The sequence below is a fragment of the Durio zibethinus genome, chromosome 3 (assembly GCF_047325235.1).
Source record: "Durio zibethinus cultivar Kanyao isolate XHJ-2024 chromosome 3, ASM4732523v1, whole genome shotgun sequence".
In the NCBI taxonomy this organism is placed as follows: domain Eukaryota; kingdom Viridiplantae; phylum Streptophyta; class Magnoliopsida; order Malvales; family Malvaceae; genus Durio; species Durio zibethinus.
In genome coordinates this window covers 4,032,757-4,050,770 of record NC_143164.1, presented here as the reverse complement: position 1 = coordinate 4,050,770, position 18,014 = coordinate 4,032,757, and the positions used below count along the sequence as shown (strand labels likewise).

Genomic DNA, 18,014 nt, shown 5'->3' with positions numbered 1-18,014 from the left:
TTTTTAACATTTAAACATTTTAAACTAGTAATTTTTAAAAATTTTAATAAATTTTTTTTAATTTGTAATTTTTAAAATTTTGATTAATATGCATAAGATTTGAATTAATATTCAATTGACAGAATTTTTTTTTTTTTAAGTTGACAGAAAAATTTTTAATAAAAAAAAAAGAGAAAAATTTAATTACATGCATCCAAGGTGTGTAATAGGGAAAAAAAATAGAAAAATAAAAAGAATTGCACGTCCTATTTTAAAATTATTTTTTTTTTAACATAAATGCTACGTTTTTAAAAGACAGTAACTGAAGGCAGCCGAACCGTGCAGCAATTTGGTTAGCGACCGCCATTTAGGATTTAACTCTGTACTCAATACCTCACGAAACGCTGCTGGCCAATTAAACCAAAAACGATGGCGTTTAACGACTTTTTCGCCGGAGAAATCGCAACGGAACTTCTTAAACAGTTAATCACCATCTCCCGCAAGTCCTGCCTCTGCAAATCGAGTGCGGACAATCTCATAACAAGCATCCATGAACTCCTTCCCATCATCGACGAAATCAAATACTCCGGCGTCGAACTCCCTGCCCTCCGCCAATCTCAACTCGACCGTTTCTCCGAGACCCTACGTGGCGGCCTTGAATTGGCCCGAAAAGTCCTCGCCTCCGGCCGTTGGAACGTCTACAAAAACCTCCAGCTGGCCAGGAAGATGGAGAAGTTAGAGAAACAAGTCGCGAGGTTCGTGAGCGGGCCGATGCAGGCTCACTTACTGGCTGACGTGCACCATATGCGTTTCGAAACGATGGAGCGGTTCGACCGGTTGGAAGGCCGGTTGGAGCAAAGACTCAATTCAATGAAGATTGGAGGTGGAGGGTGGGTGGAAGAAGCAGTTAAGAGAATGGAAGTTGAAGAGGAGGCTAGTTTGGCAATCTTGGGTGGTGTTAGTTTGGATTTAGGGAAAAGCGAGGTTAAAAAAATGATTATCGGAAGAGATGATTTAAACGTTGTTGGAATTTGGGGCATTGGCGGATCAGGAAAAACTACTTTGGCTAATGAACTTTGTAGAGACAATCAAGTTCGAAGTAATCTTCTTCCTTGATCTAAGTAATTGATCAAGCAAGTTTTTTTTTTTTTTTTCTTTTTTGTTGCTAATGGCCGATTATGAAAATAATATCTATTCTGTTTTTTTTTTTTTTTTTTTTTTTTTTTTTTAAAGGTTACTTCAACAACAGAATTTTGTTTCTAACTGTATCACAATCACCGGATCTGGAACAATTGAGGGCGAAAATATGGGGATTTATTACAGGAAATGAGGCCATGGGTTATAGTAATAACTTGTGTGTTCCACCAGGGAATTTACAGTGTCAGTGGGGAAGTGGACCGCGAACTCTGGTTGTTTTGGACGATGTCTGGTCGTTGTCCGTACTCGAACAACTGATTTTCAGGATACCAACGTACAAAACCCTGGTAGTTTCGAGGTTTAAGTTCCCAACAAGTGTTGTTAATGAAGTTTATAAAGTTGAGTTGTTGAAGGAAGATGAATCAATGTCCTTGTTTTGCCACTCTGCTTTCGGGCAAAAATTGATTCCTCCTACTGCCAATGAGACGTTGGTCAAGCAGGTAACGATGATCTTCTTTTTGTTTCTCCGAGCTCGGTAACTGGTTACTTTTTATCTTTGCTGATGGTGTTATGAAAGTTTGAATTTGACAGATTGTTAATGAATGTAAAGGACTTCCTTTGGCACTTAAAGTGATTGGAGCTTCTTTGCGAGACCAGCCTGAAATGTGTTGGGTTAGTGCGAAGAATAGGTTATCTCGAGGAGAACCGATTTGCGAGTCTCACGAAAACAAATTGCTTGAGCGGATGGCAATAAGCGTGGAGTACTTGAACAAGAAGGTTAAGGAATGCTTCTTGGATCTGGGATCGTTTCCAGAAGATAAGAAAATTCCCCTTGATGTTCTCATAAATATGTGGGTTGAAATTCATGACATCGATGAGGAAGACGCTTTTGCTATTCTTGTTGAACTTGCGGATAAGAACCTACTCACTTTGGTGAAAGATGCAAGGTATGTTACTCAAGACTCTTTATTGTTAATGAAGTCAGTAAATTGGGTTGGTTTTTGTTACTTGAGACGTCTGATTTTTGTGTTCTGAATTGTACTGGATAGGGCTGGAGATGCTTATAGCAGTTACTATGACATCTGTGTTACTCAGCATGATGTGTTGAGGGATCTTACTATTCATCTAAGCAATCGTGGAGATGTGAATGAGCGAAAGCAGTTACTTATGCCTAGAAGAGATACAGATCTTCCTAGAGAATGGGAAAGAAATACAGATCAGCCATTCAATGCTCAGATTGTTTCAGTTCATACAGGTATCATTATCACTTGTTCTCAATTGCTTTGCACTAAATAAGTTTGTAGTATTACCTCCACTAAAACCAGCATAGCTAACAATTCTGAAACTTATTTAGTATTTCTTTTGCAATACATCTTGCTGTCCCACTGTCCTTGCTTATTATATTTGAAATTTCATTACTTGACGACAGGAGAAATGAGGGAAATGGACTGGTTCCGCATGGAGTTCCCTAAAGCTGAAGTACTCGTTGTGAATTTTTCCTCCAATGAATACTTCTTGCCTCCTTTCATAGATGATATGCCCAAGCTTAGGGCACTTATTGTGATAAATTATGGTACAACTGAGGCGACGCTTCAGAATTTTTCAGTTTTTACTAATCTGGCAAATTTGCGGAGCCTATGGCTTGAAAAAGTGTCCGTTCCTCAGTTGTCCAATGCCACTGTTCCATTGAGGAACTTGCGGAAACTATCTATGGTTCTATGCAAGGTTAATAATAGCTTTGATCCATCGGTGCTAGACATGCCCCAGATCTTCCCTCGTCTATCAGAGCTCATAATTGATCATTGTGGTGATTTAGTTAAGCTGCCCTTAAGCATTTGTAAGGTGAATTCACTTCACAGTCTGAGCGTAACCAACTGCCACCGATTATGTGAATTGCCTGCTGATTTGGGTATGCTGAAGAAACTACAGATACTTAGGCTGTATGCTTGTCCAGAACTTAAGGTGCTCCCCTCCAGCATTGGCGAGCTAATTGGGTTAAAATACCTTGACGTTTCACAATGCGTTAACTTGAGGTGCCTACCTAAGGAGATAGGTAGATTAACAAGCCTGGAAAAGATAGACATGAGGGAGTGTTCGCTGAATCTGAATCTACCAACGTCGGCTGCCTTTTCGAACTTGAAGTCACTGCGTCGAGTTGTATGTGATGATGACGTTTCTGGGAGTTGGAAAAATGTGAAGAAGGTCATTCCAGACCTTCATGTTCAAGTTGCAGAGAATTGGTACAGTTTGGACTGGCTTAATGGCTGAAACAGGATGGGTATCTGGCTGTCGATGTTAATATTAATGTACATAATTTTAATAATTGCAATGTTTGTTAGACTTGGTGCTGGTGGATTACATTCTTTATATTACTGCCTCTTTTATGACTTTCTCAGGCTTCTTGATGTAAGATAGCTCATGACTTAATAAATTTGTTGGATCCTGGCTCTGAACATTGTTGTGCACCGATTTCTCCTGTAGAATCAGTTACAAATATTAGAATTATATGAAAACCTTGTGTCCTTTCTAACAAAGGGTAACAATTTTTTTGTTTGTCAAGTCAAGAAGAGGCCCAGCAATGTATAAAAGTTACGCCATGATTGAGGATTATGTTATCATCTAAGATAGTGATAGGCGGCTAGGAAGCATTAGTGGATAGCTTAGGGAACCATGCTTTTCGTGCATGGTTCCAATAGTTAGGACTGGAATATTCTATCAATTCGATGAATGTAGACCAGTTCTGACCATAATTGTCCGCAAAAGGATTGGATACAAATTCAATTCCTCGTTTTAATCCTGATCCTAAACCCTGTTTTGCAAAATCTTCACAACGCATTCATCAAGTAAAAATCATCTGTTCTGCAGATGGAATCAAGTCTTTTTGTCGGTTTGCTTACTTTAGAGTCCAACTGACAAAAGCGGCAAAAGACCCTTTCATAAGGGAAGAAAACGAGTGAAGAGATAGAAACGCGTGGATCCCACAAATTAGATTTTCCAAAATAAAATCTACCTCAGAGTGAGGGCTTGGCCCGTTGCTTTCCCCAGTTATTCTCATAGATTTCTTGTCGCTATGCTAGCTGCTAGGCAATGAAGCATGAAATGCGTTCACACTTCAATCCTTTTTATACTGTTTTAAATGAACTTAAAGTACTTCACAAATCCATGATTGACAATCTAAACCAAAACCCATTAATAATTTTCAGTTAAATTTTGCGTCTTAGTCATCAGTGATGAAAAACATGAGTTAGTGTGATGGAATAGTAGAAAGCCATTCATTTTTTAAACTATTTTGGCCTAACTGGTTATTATTAATCAAAGTCTTCCTTGACTAAGAAATCCCACAATGACCCCCACTTTGTTATACTAAGGCGGCTCTAGAAGTTCTGTAGATGATAATTGATGTTGCTTTTGCCACCACTCCACGTTTTGAAAAGATCAAAAGAAAGTGATAAATCACTCTCAAGTTTTGCAACTTCAAGAAAAAATACACGTTATTCAACTTTTTGATCAACTCTTGGAGGTGGGCATCACTAAACAGCGAAGTGAATTGAGATCAAGTTAGCATAAAATGTAAGCAACTCCGGTGTTATTGGGATGCATTTGTTGTTCAAAGCAATGATAATTAAATCAAATGAAGTTATAAGCAGGATGATAGTCGCGTAAATTGTTGGTAAAGTGTTGGACTCTCCACCGACCAAAATTTAAATCGTGACAAAAGTTGAAATTTCATTCCAAGATTCATAATCAAGCCAACTGCTGAAAGAAGCCCATTTTTTTCACTTGTTCCCATTCCTTTCAACACAGGGAAATAAAGATATTAGAATATGATCTCAAAGCCTCATTTTAAGACTTCTCAAGAAGATTATTTCTTCTTCCAAATAACCAAGGAACTGTTACTTGATAAAAGTAGGATAACTATTTTCACTAGTTCCCTCTTATTTTCTCACCCAGTTGAATATCAATAAGAAATAAAATGTCATCTATTTCACTACTTGCCTACCATGAAAAGCTACAATACTTGACAATCTAAACTGCAAAGAAAATAACTATGGCGGTAGAAGATTAAAATTCCGCACATTGACCAACTGTGACAGTTTTGTAAATGATTTAACACAAAGTTCCTGCATATAAACATGAAACATGACCGTACTGCAACTAATATACAAACAATGTTCTATGTTTAGAGGAACCTGGTGGGGATATATTCATTTATTCTGAGGGGATAGCTGTAGAACTCCTCGGTTCTAGCATCTCCCTTGCTGTGTTGGAATGGTTTCCACCATGGAACTCCTCTATCATCCACATGTTTCGGATCTAGTGTGTTATCAAGGACAGTCCCGACAATGATCGCCACAGTTGCAGGTGATGAGAAGATTGTGTTCAATAGATCATTAAACTGCATGGAGTGTAAGTGGATGTGTATCAGACAGATGAAGCAAATAGACAAGAAAATATATTTCCAACTGTGAATGCGTCTCAAAATCGGGTAAATTAATGGAAACCGACCAACATTTCGAACATTTATCACAATTAAATCACAGTAACAGACCATCAGCTAGGAATTTGAAACTATAATCAGGTAAAATTATGTGATTCACATGATGAATCCTCTTCCCTATCTTAATGTAAACCTGTAAAGATTATGCATGCCTGTTTTCTGTTCGAGTTTAGTTATTTTCTTCAGACCCTTGTTCCATACATTAGTTTCTAATTGACTAGATTGTGACAAGAATATGGAGAATAAAACAATCGCAGTACATAACTTACCCATCTAGCATTTGTTCTAACTGGTCCATAACCGTCGTAAGTTGTGTTCAGTAAAAAGTACTGAGCAATCGATAGCCCAAGGAATAGAGAGACACCCAAAACATAGATGTTTCTCATGGAATTATTATTTGTAAATTGTATGAATGTGATCCCAGAAGCAGCTGCATCAAGAGGGAAAAGAAAGGAGGAAAATTCCCAATTAAAGAAACAATAGGATATCAGATACAAAAACTATCATGACTATAGAGTCACTCACCAACAATGCCCAATAAAATGCAGTATATGGCAGCAAATATTGGCAATGGAATAGAGGCAAAGAATGCACCAAATTTTCCTGAAAGAACGTAAGGTAATGCAATCAAGTATCAACATGATAAATATAGGGCAGATTTTTAGATGCAAAAATAAGTGAAAAAAAATCAAACCAAATATGGAGAAAAATATCATGAAAGCAGTCGAAATCTGCACCACCCTTCTGCTTCCTATATGTGTAAGTCCCAGAAGGCCAACATTTTCACTGCAATATCATTGGGATGAGACTGAAAAAAGTTTCTAAAATGGAAAACTTCACATACACCCTTTGTGATTGGCGACTTTCCCACTTACACTCTTTAAGAAAATTTTTTTCTCAGTTATAACCTTATGGTTCACTTCCATTACCAGAAGAGAGTAACGGCATTAAAAATCAAGCAGATTTTAGTGAAATTACAAAATTATCCTCACCTTTATTTGTAACGCCGTTCTTTTCTAGTAACGGCAGTGAACCACAGGGTTATAGGTGAAAAAAAAAATTCCACAATGGGTGTAAGTAAGAAATTTGCAAACCACAAAGGGTGTATGTGAAGTTTACCCTTTCTAAAATATGGTGCTGCCCATCAGTAATGGTTTTTTATAGTTAATAACTACTCTATTTAGAATGGAACTTCTCTTTACAAAACCGATGCTTCCTTACACAGATGCTGTAGTACCAACAAGAGAACCAAAAAGCCCTTCAAGCAGCATACTAATACCCTGCATTTAGAACCAAGATGACTGAGTTATCTTCACCACTGACAAAATAAAATCACAAGATTCAGGACTACCGTTTATCATTTTAGAGAAATGATTGATGAATAAGTTCCAAAAAAAAAAATGCACAGCCATCCAGGAAGGACCTGCAAGCCAATACTTCTGCTGAGTACATATGCCGGAGGGGCTGTGGCACCAGAAAGGCGAGCTGCTGCAAAAAATGTTCCAGTTGACTGCATTCAAAATCGTAGATAGTTTAGAAAAGTTTCATTAGCAGTTGATTTATCAGAACAAGGTAAATGAACATAAAAAATGTTTTAAGGCTACTTAAAATACAGCAAAGTCTATGTAGCTTGATGCAGACTAAAGTTTCAAATTGGATTGAGTGAAACCAAAATGTCAAACTTATGAAATAAAAATACTAAATAGAATTAAATCCTCTAAGATAGTGACTAAACCTCGGCTGATGAAACAAGTGCAGCACCTATCATCCCAAAGACATGGCTAGCTCTGAATATAGGAGTACCCCACTGAAATGGATATGGAATTTTAATCCTAGAAATAATAACATGAAGTAATGAGTCACAAAAAGGAGGACTTTTGCAAAATCAATTATAACTCAATCAAACAAGGAGAAAAGCACATCATAACCATACCATGGAGCAGATGACAGTAGGTAAGATCGATCTGTGCGGCAACTCTGTTTAGTGGTAGTCTTGACATTGTTGTAAGCACCAGAGACAGTGAGGATAGCAGCAAAAGCCCAGATAATTCCAATGCAGAAAAGCAAAGCAAACCTCTCAAGTATTTGATGGGCCCTTGAATGAAGGTGCTTCAGGTACTGCAGCAAACAAGTATTTTAGTCAATTTAATGAAGAAGGATGTTAGTATGAGACGTTACACTCAGAGTAATTTATATTACCTGTTGAGAAATAACCAGCAGAATGAGCATAGGCAGGCCAATTTCCACACAGTTACCTAGCTGTCTCATAAATGCATTGCATCAAAGAGCAGTTTGTATCAGTATATTATCAGCCCCAACCAAGCACAGAAACGTTTAAAGAAAATTACCAATGGGAAACCTCTTGCAAACAGACCAAGACCAACGAGACAAACCACTGGCACCACAACTAAGGGACTAAAGAATCTAGAGAGAAAGAGATTAAAGGGAAAGCTATTAGAGAAATCAGTGATGAAAACTTGATAATTTACTGAACAAACATCTCAAGCCATAACTGAGGAGCGGGCAAGGAGCTGCAAACAATAAATAAAATAGGTTGCATGAATTGATACTCAAAACTACATTAGCTATTACCTTGTCAACTCCCCCCATGCCCTGCCATACCCAAGGATGATGTTGACAAAGGAAGAAACAATTAGTGACCCTTGAATGGTTCTTATACCACGAACAAACCGCTGCAAGCAAGCACCCAAATAATAGTCATTAAGTAATATGGTCATAGCCAAGAATGAGCAAGGGAATATAGGAAGAGTACACCAACAATGAGCAAATCTATTGAACATGTACATCAACTTAGTTATATGATATATACTACGTTAGAACACCAAGGATGCTGTAGCTTATAACCCAATATAAGTAACATTTTTGGGAGATATCTGAGATCTAATCAGAAAGAACAAAAATAGTGGAGACAAATTAAAACCATTTCTCAAAGGGCATTGGAGAAAAATGAATTAAAGTTCAAGTTTGGGATGGAAAATGTGTGTTATGCAAAGCAGGCATATTGACATCAAGAAGTACTCATTTGGTTCAACAGTTCTATGTTCAGGTCAAGACCATTCGCAAAACACATAACCATGACATTACTAGTAGAAGTCTATAACTTATAAAACCTAACAACAATATTTATATTACATCTACCTACTAAACGATGAATAGTCCCAACTTAATTACAGAGCAAAGACCTTTATAATTTATAAGTTCATATTACTTTTGCTTATGTCTTACTAAAGTTTACATACATCATGTTCAGATGTGAAGGCCTCATCTGTATAATCATTGATTATCGACAACAATGGTAAGGTGTATGCGAAAGATGCACCCATCACTGTGGGAAGCCTTGAGCCAATAAGCGTTTGAAGCAGAGTATTAATGCCTGACATAAACAGCAACACTTGAATGACCCGGGCTTTATCACCCTGTTCATTGTCAACAAAGGATTGAGATATAAAAAGACCATCAATCCCATAAAAAAAATTTTTCTGTATTCAAATTATCTATACGGGTCATTAAACATACATGATTCCCACCCATCCGAGGCACGAAATTACTTGCAATTAAGACTGTAGTTCCAAGATTCACAATGTAGTGTTGGAAAGCCAGTAAAACAGCTTGACCTATTATAAAACAAGTTGATACTGTGAGATTAATTGCATAAGATTTCAATCCTGGAAAAAGATTCAGTTACGTGGTTGAACTAAAGCCAGTTATTCAGCTACTAGAAACAAACAACAAACTTATCCTAGTTTAGGTAAAAAAGGTATTAAAATGTACAAATCGAAAGAGAATCAGAACAAATGATACATAGGTGTCCTTCAAAGAATTTAATGAAAAGAACCCATAAAGATAAAATATTCAAAAGTAACTTAAAACTTTTTAGAAAGGAAAAATCTAAAAAGAGAACCCTTTGATCTATTAACTTCATCATCTAAGCAAAAACAACCAACTAAAAAGCAAGCAACTGGCTTTAACATAAAATCTTCTACTTAAGTCAGCTTTCTGATAAAACAAACGGTAAATACTTGACAAGAGAGCAAATAAAGAAGAGAAACTGACGCCAAGAAGGGTTGGAGTGGATGCAGTATTGAAGCTGATGGAGTTGCTCAGCAGGAGTCCAAGTAGGTCCCCTTGAAAGCGCAAGATTCGGTGGTGTAACCACTTGCGGTGGAGGTGGGTTGTGGTGATGATCTGTTTCTCCCATCTTTTTTCTTTTCTTTATTGCTTTGCCTTTCGGTTAATACCCTTTTGTTCTTCTTCACTTGAAACAGAGAGCTTATAAAATTTTGAGATTCCTACCCTTTTATTCTTTCTCTTCCCTTACCGTTCTCACAATAAATCACCAACGCAAAATAAAAAAAAAAAAACAGAAATGATTAAACAAAAGAAAGCCAGTTCAAGTTCAGCTCATTCAATTTCCTTTTTTCCTTTAAGAAAACTTTGAAATACAGAGATAAGAGACAAGAGGAGGAAACTGGAAACAAGTAAAAGCTAAAGGGGATTTGGAACTTTGTATTACAAGTTTTGTGACTTTGTCGTATTTCGAGAAGAATATAATACACAAATTTGTTTTTGTTTTGGGTTAAAGGACAAAAATGTTCATCAATAATAATTTAATAATTTATTGTAATTAATTAAATTTTTTATTTTTTATTATTTTTAAATGAATAAAATTTAATTAAGTAATCTTTAAATTACAATCAACTGAACTTTTAAAGGATTGAGGAAAAAGCATAAAGAAAATTTTTTTTATTTAATTTTTATATATATATATTAATTATATTAATGACAAATTTTTATTAATTTTATTTATGTCATATAAGATTTTATTTAATAATGTTAATACTTTTATTTAAATAAAAATTTAATTAAATATAAATAAATAAATAAAAATTTTGGAAAATTTTAATCTATTTTAAAATTTTTAATTTATTATTTATCAATTTAAAAAATATTATGCATATAAATTCTTTTAAACTTACAATCTCAAACCGTCAATTATAATAATATATCAATTGATACAAAAAAATAATTGACAATATTAAAAGATCTTTACTATATTTTTTTGTCGAATTTAGCTTTCAATTTCGTTGAAAATTACATTTGTGCCATGCCTATGAAATTTCATTCTTTTTTTTTATTTAGAAAATTTACTAAGATAAGTAATTTTATTTAACTGATAGTTTTGGTTTTCAGCTTTTAGAAGTCTAAAAAAAAATAAAACCAAAGTAATTTTAAAAATTAAAAAAATGTGACCCTAAACTCAAATTTTATTTTTATGTATATAATTATAATTAAAAAAAAACATTTAACAAATTTAACATTTAAATTTCAATACTTACAATTTTTAATAATTTTGAGATTTGACAAGTAAATTGATTCATTTTTTTCTTGTCTAACCCTAGCATGACTTTAGATACACTGCTACTCATATTTCATAGTCTACAAACACTACTTTAATTTTCTTTTTTATTCATCCATCTAAAATATATGTCAAGAAAGAGCAATGATGCTTTGAAAATAAAGAAAAAAAAAAAAAAAAAAACAACAACATTTGAAACCTTTTGTCAAATCTTTGTGTTCTTCACTATTTATTTTAAGTTCACAAGTCTAACATTTTCGCCTAGGATGTTTGTTTTATGGATCCAATCAACCACTTACTTTAGGCCAACACAACTATTTTTAGAAGAAAAAGTTGAAGAATCAACGCTTAAAACTTGCATCGTACCATAAATAATTTTTTCCCGTGGGTGAAAGACAGTGTTTGTTCTTGAATGGTTTAAAAAGGGTCCATCTAATCTATGATTCCATGGCTAAATTTTGCATAATTGAGTTGTCAAATCAAAGCTTTTTTAGCCATTATCGAATCAAAAACCAATGGAACTAAGCCGACTAGCAGACCAACAACTTTTTCGATAGCTACGTGATCATTGATCCTTCTTGTGTTTGGACCATAAAACGATTAAAGTATATGAACACGATCTCATTATTCAACATCTAATCTTCGATTCATTGATAATTACGTTTCCACCTTTAAAGGTGGATTATTACTTTTACAAGTAATAATAATTGAACCAATTTGATTGATTTATATAATACTAGTTTATTATTCGTGTAATGCACGAATTATCTTACTTTATGAATTTATTTTTAATTATTATTCAATTGTAATTGAAACTTTTTTTTTATTTGAGGAGATTTAGTTTGTGATGTTGTAAGTTAAAAATTATTTATCATTTAATTTAATTATTTGTTATCTATTTATTAAGGTAATCATAAATAATTTATATGTGTAAAAAATTTTATCTTCATGATAACCTGTAAGATCATTTTTAATTTTATGTTATTTATCAAATAAATATATTTAAAAAATTATTAGTTATTCAATTTTTTAAAATTTAAAAGAAAGACAAAATCATATATATCTAATTATTTATGTTTGAAATTAATTTATAGTTAAAATACAATAAAAAAATCCTATAAATTATGGTTAATTATAAGGCTTTTTAAAAAATCACAAATTATTTTTTTTAATTTCAATTTTTTTTACCAAATAATCTCATACACTTTATGTATGATGATATTATTTATCATACGAAAAATATATAATTTTATATCAATTAAATCTTATAAAGTTAGTTAAATAAATTTAATTTGATTTAACTAATTAAAACAAATTTAAAAAATATGTATTTTTAAATTCATATTCATGTTTGATTAATGAATGTTTTTCAAAATTTAAGCAAAGAAAAAAAATGAACCATAATTGAATATAATTTTTTTAACCTTATTAGGAAGTAGACCTATTCGTTAATTGGATTATAGGTTATATTTATGATTTTATGCATAACTTTTTAAGTATAGATTCAAAATATTATTATATTAATAATTTATTTAATTTTAAATTTTAAATATATTTAATATTATAAAATTTTAACATTTTAATAATAAATATAAATTGAATAGGTGATTTGAGTCAAACTTGAAATAGAATCTAAATTTAAAAATGTTTACAATTAGATGCCACCAAATTTATGGACACTTCTTAATTTTTTAAATTATGTTTAAAAAAAATCAAGTGCTTACTAAATGATATTTGATTTGAAAAATAAAAAAGAATAAAATCAAATTGGATTTCGGTTTATCCTAACCTTTTTATAAATAAATAAAAAAATGTTATGACTTTGAAGAGGAATAAGAATAGCAGATTACAAATTTTTATACATAATTGATGAGCTAATTATATTATATACATAAAATATGATTTCAAAAATCAATTAGTTCTTGTTATTTGTAACAATATTTTGATATAAATAGTAGATTCAAATCAATGTAATCAAACAGACTATTAATGAAAGTGTTTTTGCATAGTATAAGAAACCTAAATTAAAAAAAAAAATTACCTGATTGAGTAAATAGTCAAATATAAAGAAAAAAAAATTTATAGATAATATTGACAAAATAAAAGAAAAAATATTTTCTATAACTTTGCACTTTGTAATATATGAAAAAGAAAGCCAATTGAAAGAAAAAATATTACCTAATTAAATGAATAGTCTATACACAGTACCTACAAAATATAAGAATATATATATTTATGTAACTTTACATATTGTAATATATAAAAAAAAAAGTTAAAGTTAAAGATTGTGTACATAATATAAGTATCTAAAAATAATAATAAATGCTTTAAAAAAGGAATTTTTTTCTATTAGTAACACGGTGATATTATTTAATTACTTCTAACTTTGAAATTTGAATATTTTTGAAATATTTGAGAAAGATTAAAAGATTAAGAATATAAAATTTTAATTAACTTTATAATATCTTGATTATATTGTTGTTTCCTTTTCATCAAAAGAGATAAGAGCCGGTAAATCAGAAACGATTAATTAAGAAAGAATAAGAAAAAAGTTTTTATAACTTTCACTTTTTAATATAAAAAGAAAATGAGGTAACACAAAAATGAAGAACAATGACAAAAAAAAAAAATCAAATTGATGTTAAAGAATGATATTAAACAATCATGTATAAATTATTAAGAGATTAATTTTGATCCTTTTAAATAATAAAAAGATTATTATGAAATCTATTAAGATAAAATTATATTTGATATTTTTAAAATTTAAGATATATATATAAAAAATTAATTTAAAAAAATAAAAAAATATATATTATTGTCCTAATTGAAAATGGTATGTGAAGTTTTTTATATTCTACGGGCAAACTTTGTAATTATAAATACTATAATTTTAATTGTAAAGGTAACAAAAATATAAGCATTTCCAAGTGTAACACTAATTATTGATCAAGAACAATTATGCTTTTTCATTAGCTATTTGGCTATTTAAGATGTCCAGATTTATATATATAACTAATTATTAGAAAATTAAATTTTAAAAATAAAAAGATATATTTAAAAGTGTATTTGACAAATAAAGCTGTTTTTGTTTAAGTAAAAAGAAAAAGTTTGGATAATTTAAAATTTTCAAATAAATATATCTTAGAAAGATTTGGATAACCAATAATCTTTTAAATAAATTTATTTAATCCATAAATAAAAAATAAGAGTTAATTTTATTTATTTAAATAAAATTTTACCAAAATAAAAAATAATAATTTTATCCCTTTAATTATTTTAAATCTAAATTAGTTTTTCCTTTAAATTTTAAAAGTTTTGGATAATTAAATAAAATTTGAAATTTATTTTTTGATAAAGAGTCTAAAATTAAAAAATATATTATCTATCATTATAAAGAAAAATTTTAGTATATATATATATATATTAGATTTTTTATCGATACCATACTTTGGTAGTTGTCTTTTGGTACCACTCGGTGCGTAGGCTTCATACCCTGTTCCAGACTCTAGATAACGTTATGAAGGAGCATAAGAAACTGAAATTCCTGTATTTTTCAACCACGAGGGCTAGGGTTGGGTCATTTTCTATGGAGTTGACATTGGCCATAACAAAAATTTTCTTCTGAAACTCAGAAACATGTGCGTGAACCAATAAGATTGGTTTAAGCTTTTAACTTCCTGGCAGTCATTGAAGATGGTATTGTTGACCTTTTTTTATGTATGCTGAATCTGAAAGGCTGATGAAAAGGAAAATTTAATACTATTTGAATAGGATCAATCAAGACATTCAGCTTTTATTTTGGAAGGTAATAGCAACACATTTGTGCCATGCCTATGAAATTTCACAAATGTTATTTCATAGGCCTTTTTTTTTCCCCTTCCTCTAAAATATAAAGGTCAAGCCCCCATGGCTAGGAAAAGAAATGGAAAAAGAAAGAATGTGGAAACAAAAACGTGGAAAACAAAATTATTCGCCTTCAAACCTTACCTTGTTGATAAAATTCAATCATTCTCATAATTGAAACAATATGATCTAAACAATGCTCATTCCATTTTTGTTCAATAATAAACAGAACAAGAATGTGAATTACCACATTTTATTCTATTATATAAGAAAATAAAGTTCAAACACTGAACTACGGTTGGAGTGCATGAAGATTAAACCAAAAAAAACCTAGATTCAGATTCACAGGCCTTAAATATGGTTGGTGAAAATCAGTAGCCTTCCCTTTCTACTTTCAATGCCTCTCCGCTGACCAAAATTGAGAATCCAATGGCCCAAATATTGCCCTCCAGCTTCCATCTTTCTCCAACCATCAAATCTGACAGAATACATCTGCTTCACGTTAAACAATCGCCCATCTTTGCTATCAACCACCTTAAGACCTTGGATTCTCATTTCAGTTCAGTTTGATAAGAGCAGCCCACTTTCTAGCATGCAATAAGAATGATTTAAGCATCAAAATAAGACAAAGCATCAGATAACAGAGATTTCATTCAATTTTCTTTTATTGGTTCTTCCAAATCCTTATCAAAGTAAATTTGACAATGTGATTACAGGAAAAAATGTGTCAGTGGCCAACAGTTGGCCATCACAAAAAGATACATACCAATGGACATGATAATCAGACATGATTGTCAATCCTAAACCATGTCCAGGGACATGAATATAGAGCTGAATATTCATGGATGCTCAATATGAGCCACCTAATCAAGTAAAAGTCTAAGTTATCTCAGTAGTCAAGAAACTGCTACAGCATTTTTCCCCACATGTGGATCAAATAAAGTATCTGAAACTTTAGAAGGAGGCCAATAGCGAAATACAGATCTACCAACAATGTTTTTGATGGGAAGTGGACCCCTGTAAAAGAACGTAATTGGAAACAAAATGTCAAAAATAAGAGATTACATTCCTAAAATAAAAGGGGACACCAATTATAGATTCTGTTCACAAGCTTCCAAAAACGGGTTGCGTATTTTGCTTTCACAACTTGTTCAATGCATTCTGAAACCGAATAATTATTAGTGGAAATTAAATTTTAGAATTACCAGTTATGGGAATCAAAACTGTTGTTGCGATTATCTCCCAACACAAAAACATAACCTTCAGGCACAACCTGCAAAATCACCCAAAAGAAATCATAAACTCTGTTAACCGATGTGATCGACTCAGTAACCAGGTAACAAGCATGATGAAGAACCAGATAAACAAATAGATATGAATAAATGCGCAATACACAAAAGACTAAAGAAGGACAGTCCAAAGTAAGAGACTAACCACTGGTTCCATTTCATAATCTAATGGCTCTAGAACAAAATCTTCATCTTGAACAACACCATTTATTGACAGTTTTCCATCACAAGCCTACCACAAATTTAATATGGACTGTTAGAAAAGGTAAATAATATACATCTTACAGTGAAATAAACGTGAAATAAACGGACAAAAATGAAGATGAATAAAGTCCTTATATGTTAAACAGAATGAATTACAAAATCTTAAGATCTTACTTCAACACAGTCACCAGCCTTAGCAACTATCCTTTTAATAAAAACATCGCCTGAACTGTACCCAATTTCCTACATATTGAAATAAAACCATCAGCAAATATTTAGAGCTTTAAAGAGAAAATATGAAGATCTACCTGCAAGATAGGAGGTGCCCTGAATATAACAATCTCGGAAAGTTCAGGCTTTCTAAAGAAATATGAAACCTGTTGAGATCAGTAAAAGAAACAAAATTAACCATACAATATCGAATTTACTGTCGATTAAGGTGAATCAGAAGAAGAAAATTTACCTTCTCAGCCAAAATGCGGTCGCCAACATCCAGGGTAGGGTACATTGAAGTTGAAGGAATTGACCTTGGCTCAGCCAAAAACGACCGGAAAAGTATTCTAACGGTTACAGCAGTTAAAGCAGCCTTGGCATCTTCGGAGCAAACATTGAACAACCTCGAAATCCAACTGCTTTTACCTAACGCTTTGGGATCCAAATCCAAGCTCAGATTGCGATCATCATTGCTTGTTCCTCCTCTATCCACCTCACTACTCTCCGGTCCCATAGCAGCCAGTTCATTACACGGCAGCCACTTCGATCCCTGCAAGAAAGGGATAATCGAACTAGCTTTAAAAGGCGAAATTCCCAAAGTGGTAGCCGAGGAACAAGAACCGTAAGCCGTTGACCTCATCATCAGCGAGATCAAACCAACGATAATCGGGTTATTAAAACCATCTTTAAGGATATCAGCGGCGAGGGTCGAGTACATGCTCGACCGTGGGTTACGGAGACCCGCAGCAGAGGAGTGGAAAGCACGAGGAGGGGAAGGGTCGACTTCGGATTTTTGTTTGGGGGAAAGTACACGGGACCGGAGCCAGCATTCTTGGACGGGTCGGGACGAGAAAGACCCGAGACGGAAGCCGGCGGTGGAAGCTAGGTTCTGGGCAACGTAGCCGGAGTAAGTGAAGGTGACGCGGATAGCCATGTTGATGAATTGGATAAGTTAGATTAAGATTCGGTCCAGACTGGGTTCGCAAACTAAAAGGGTTGATCTTAGAAACCCTAAAGGCAAATGAAAGCCATCTTCGAGTAAGCAATAGTGTGAAGGAGAGACGAGAGCGGGGAATTGGAGGGCTGGGCTAGGCCAGGGGAAGAGAAAGGGAAGCGAAGAGAGGGCGGAGAGTCCTGAGCTTTTTTGGCTCTTCTGAGGAGAGAACCGGGCTCAGGGGTGAGAGCAGGAAAGTAATTTTTGGGAAGCAAAAACTCAACAACGTTGTAAAACAGAACGGTCAGGACTCAGACTTTATAGGAGGCAGCGGTTAGTTTTTACACTAGTAGTGGACCTGTTTGTTTCCATATCTAGATACCAGTTTGTTTGTTTGTTAGTTTTTTTTTTTTTTTTTTTTTAATGGTCGTATTATTTTTATTTATTTAAATATATTTAAATATATAAATTAATATTATTTAATTTTTTTATATTTAATATGTATGTAAATAGGATTGTAAATGACTAGTATTTTAATTT

The 18,014-nt window shown here is 32.8% G+C and overlaps 3 protein-coding genes across 7 annotated transcripts; 1 reads left to right on the top strand and 2 right to left on the bottom strand.

Moving 5' to 3' along the window:
• Positions 1 to 318: 318 nt before the first annotated feature.
• Positions 319 to 3,569, top strand: LOC111315524 (putative disease resistance protein At4g33300). Its single transcript, XM_022917367.2, has 5 exons — positions 319 to 1,078; positions 1,213 to 1,616; positions 1,708 to 2,063; positions 2,166 to 2,371; positions 2,546 to 3,569. Exons 1-5 carry the CDS (start codon positions 409 to 411, stop codon positions 3,382 to 3,384), a joined length of 2,475 nt encoding a protein of 824 aa, XP_022773102.2. The 5' UTR covers positions 319 to 408; the 3' UTR covers positions 3,385 to 3,569.
• A 1,505-nt stretch (positions 3,570 to 5,074) lies between these two features.
• LOC111315594 (nucleobase-ascorbate transporter 3-like) lies at positions 5,075 to 10,111 on the bottom strand. 2 transcript variants are annotated; one of them, XM_022917478.2, is made up of 14 exons: positions 9,689 to 10,111; positions 9,152 to 9,249; positions 8,875 to 9,051; positions 8,207 to 8,307; positions 7,963 to 8,038; positions 7,814 to 7,873; positions 7,548 to 7,732; positions 7,350 to 7,446; positions 7,038 to 7,124; positions 6,836 to 6,894; positions 6,309 to 6,400; positions 6,140 to 6,217; positions 5,884 to 6,044; positions 5,075 to 5,512 (listed from the first exon to the last, which is right to left on the bottom strand). In XM_022917478.2, exons 1-14 carry the CDS (start codon positions 9,831 to 9,833, stop codon positions 5,297 to 5,299), a joined length of 1,632 nt encoding a protein of 543 aa, XP_022773213.1. In that variant the 5' UTR covers positions 9,834 to 10,111; the 3' UTR covers positions 5,075 to 5,296. The 2 variants fall into 2 exon arrangements, with proteins under 2 accessions (XP_022773213.1, XP_089614278.1); XM_089758152.1 differs by lacking the exon at positions 9,152 to 9,249.
• Positions 10,112 to 15,019: 4,908 nt separating this feature from the next.
• Positions 15,020 to 17,764, bottom strand: LOC111301041 (putative thylakoidal processing peptidase 2, chloroplastic). Of its 4 annotated transcripts, none has more exons than XR_002691459.2 (7): positions 16,791 to 17,764; positions 16,636 to 16,704; positions 16,502 to 16,570; positions 16,269 to 16,355; positions 16,040 to 16,107; positions 15,601 to 15,851; positions 15,020 to 15,421 (listed from the first exon to the last, which is right to left on the bottom strand). XR_002691459.2 is itself a non-coding variant. In XM_089758151.1 (6 exons), coding segments are annotated over exons 1-6 (978 nt in total). In that variant the 5' UTR covers positions 17,475 to 17,764; the 3' UTR covers positions 15,020 to 15,420. The 4 variants fall into 4 exon arrangements, 2 of the variants coding, with proteins under 2 accessions (XP_089614277.1, XP_022752297.2); XR_016340800.1 differs by having other exon boundaries at positions 15,020 to 15,417; XM_089758151.1 differs by lacking the exon at positions 15,601 to 15,851.
• Positions 17,765 to 18,014: the final 250 nt, after the last annotated feature.

Coding starts and splice junctions, on each gene's coding strand:
- LOC111315524 (XM_022917367.2), top strand. CDS start 409: ATGGCGTTTAACGACTTTTTCGCCGGAGAAATCGCAACGGAACTTCTT. Junction 2,064..2,165: donor ACTTTGGTGAAAGATGCAAG/GTATGTTACTCA, acceptor TGTACTGGATAG/GGCTGGAGATGCTTATAGCA. Junction 2,372..2,545: donor GATTGTTTCAGTTCATACAG/GTATCATTATCA, acceptor ACTTGACGACAG/GAGAAATGAGGGAAATGGAC.
- LOC111315594 (XM_022917478.2), bottom strand. CDS start 9,833: ATGGGAGAAACAGATCATCACCACAACCCACCTCCACCGCAAGTGGTT. Junction 8,308..8,874: donor CCTTCACATCTGAACATGAT/GTATGTAAACTT, acceptor GCTTGCTTGCAG/CGGTTTGTTCGTGGTATAAG. Junction 7,733..7,813: donor TGCTGGTTATTTCTCAACAG/GTAATATAAATT, acceptor TGTTTGCTGCAG/TACCTGAAGCACCTTCATTC.
- LOC111301041 (XM_022896562.2), bottom strand. CDS start 17,474: ATGGCTATCCGCGTCACCTTCACTTACTCCGGCTACGTTGCCCAGAAC. Junction 16,356..16,501: donor AGGCTGGTGACTGTGTTGAA/GTAAGATCTTAA, acceptor AATTTGTGGTAG/GCTTGTGATGGAAAACTGTC. Junction 15,852..16,039: donor AGTTTTGATTCCCATAACTG/GTAATTCTAAAA, acceptor GTTCTTTTACAG/GGGTCCACTTCCCATCAAAA.